The 2,133-nt window shown below is 47.7% G+C and overlaps 2 protein-coding genes across 2 annotated transcripts in view; both read right to left on the bottom strand.

Annotated features, from left to right (window-relative positions):
• The window catches only part of LOC109483988 (cytoplasmic dynein 1 heavy chain 1-like), an 82,257-nt gene that overhangs the window by 78,959 nt on the left and 1,165 nt on the right, over positions 1–2,133 (bottom strand).
• On the bottom strand, positions 24–1,802 carry LOC109484025 (cytoplasmic dynein 1 heavy chain 1-like). The gene is made up of 4 exons (XM_019787194.1): positions 1,786–1,802; positions 1,273–1,429; positions 708–799; positions 24–319 (listed from the first exon to the last, which is right to left on the bottom strand). Exons 1-4 carry the CDS (start codon positions 1,791–1,793, stop codon positions 55–57), a joined length of 522 nt encoding a protein of 173 aa, XP_019642753.1. The 5' UTR covers positions 1,794–1,802; the 3' UTR covers positions 24–54.

Raw genomic sequence — 2,133 nt, 5'->3', positions numbered from 1 at the left:
TAGCATTAACCATAGATACTGTGAAAAATCACTTTCTGTAGAAGGTGCCCGATTTCAACAGGCATTTGATGACTGTGTTTGACCTGACAAGCGAGATCTGACCTTGAACTTGTCGTGTAGCGACTCGATGTCGTCCTTGACGCGCTGGATGAGCTGTGTCTGGTACTCGCGGATCGCTCCGCGGATGTGCGGCCGCACGAACAGGGCGTTGAAACGCGAGAAGATGCGGAACATCTCGTTGGCGTTCTTGGCGGTGCCCAGCTGGTCTCGCAGACGGGCCGTGATCCGGGTTTCCACACGGTCAATCCGCTCGTCATACCTGCAGGGCAAGTGGAGGGATGAGCTGTGTGTATGCTGTATTGCTCAGCTGTACTATTTAGTGCTGTATTGTGTGTTCTATGGTGTGTGGAGCACAACAACAGCAGGATTTGCTGCCTAGTGATCCACCGTATGTTGTAATTATTGCACTCTTGATTAAGAAAGTGACATCACCAAAATTTATCACTCTAACCACATGCCTGCTTTTCTGTAATCTGGAAGCCAGTCAGGAAACTTAACAAACACTCTTTGAGCACAAAAAAGGTTACCAATTGTTGGAAAGTTAATCTAAGTATTAACAAGACGAAACAACACATAAAAATTGTAATGACTGTATGTTAATTGTTATACAGGAATTGCACTGCCTGAAGTAGAAGGGACAAGCTTACCTTTTAATGGCGGCCTCCCAGGCCTCCGTCCCTTCCTTCGACACATCCAGTCCGTCCACCTCCTTCACATTCTCATAGGCCAGGTTCACCTCCTGTGTTCATATACATACAGGTGACTTTTTTATTTTCCACATTGATACTTCCTATCAAGACTAGACGTGTAGAAGAAAAATCAAACTTTTCAAATTCTGAATGGTGTAGGTAAAATCTGCCTGGTGTAGGTAATTTTCCATGCAACCTACACCAGGGCAGCTCTGAAACTTCTATATCTATATAGCCGGTATAACCTTACTTCAGCGTAACACACCAGCTTTGCAGGAACGCGGCGCGGCAGCAGCTCTAAACATTGTTTAAAGCTATCTATTGACAATGCCCCAACGTAATTGGTGACAGTGAGTTCCACTCTGCGATAGTTCTAGGAAAGAATGAGTTTTTGAACACCTCGATTCTTGGTTGATAACTCTGGTACTTGAATGCTTGACTATTTCTTGTTCTCTTCTGCGCTGGTTTTAGGTACTTATTAGTTGATACGTCCACCAGTTTATTGACTTATAACCTCTCTCACCTCAATGGCGTTGGCGTCTGCTGCATCCAGCAGGAACTCTGTAGTCTTGACCGGACTGGAGGCCTCTCCCTCGGGGCTGGTCGGAGTTGTAGCCTGGACCGCAGGCCTCAGGACGCGCAGAATCACGCCTCGCAGCTGCTCGTGCTGCCGACGGAACCTGGGGGGAAACAACATCAGCTGAGCACAGATTTCAACTGGACAAACATTAGTGTTGCACATAAGCCTTTACTTGTGGCTTGTACCTGGGTACTGTAACTTGTACTGACATGTGAAATAGAGAAGCAGAAGTTATGTGCATATGTACTGCTGTTCACCAGTTCTTGTCTAATCGTCTATCTAGCCAGGTACCTATCCAGACATCCACCCATACACGAACCCATACACAAACAGACCGACAAAACCAACCCACCCCTACACAAACCCTTCCATACACCCAGCCACTAACCCACCCACATCCACCTACTCACACAAACCCACCCATCCACAAACACACCCACACACCCATCCACCGACCTCCTCATCTGGTCCAGCCTCATGCAGCCTCTTGTGTGCCGGGTTGATTCTCCACACCCTACCCACCCATCACCCAGCCACTAACCCACCCACATCCACCTACTCACACAAACCCACGAACCCACCCACCCACATACATACCCATCCACAAACCCACCCACCCATACATGAACCCACACACACACACCCATACACAAACCCATTTATTTTTATTTATTCGTTCGGCTGTTAAAAAGACAAATTGTACAGCCAGGGCAGCCCAACTAGCCAGGAGGCTATTATTAAGGGCTTGCCCTACAAACCCATCCACACACACACACACACACACACACACACACACACACACCA

Source organism: Branchiostoma belcheri, unplaced genomic scaffold, assembly GCF_001625305.1.
Source record: "Branchiostoma belcheri isolate BF01 breed outbred unplaced genomic scaffold, Haploidv18h27 scaffold68, whole genome shotgun sequence".
In the NCBI taxonomy this organism is placed as follows: Eukaryota; Metazoa; Chordata; class Leptocardii; order Amphioxiformes; family Branchiostomatidae; genus Branchiostoma; species Branchiostoma belcheri.
This window is presented reverse-complemented; position numbering and strand designations above follow the sequence as displayed.

Bases quoted from the DNA above. Each gene is read 5' to 3' on its own strand.
- LOC109484025 (XM_019787194.1), bottom strand. The intron at 800-1,272 runs GTGAGAGAGGTT...ATATGAACACAG, and splicing joins CAGACGCCAACGCCATTGAG to GAGGTGAACCTGGCCTATGA. The intron at 320-707 runs GTAAGCTTGTCC...CTTGCCCTGCAG, and splicing joins TGGGAGGCCGCCATTAAAAG to GTATGACGAGCGGATTGACC.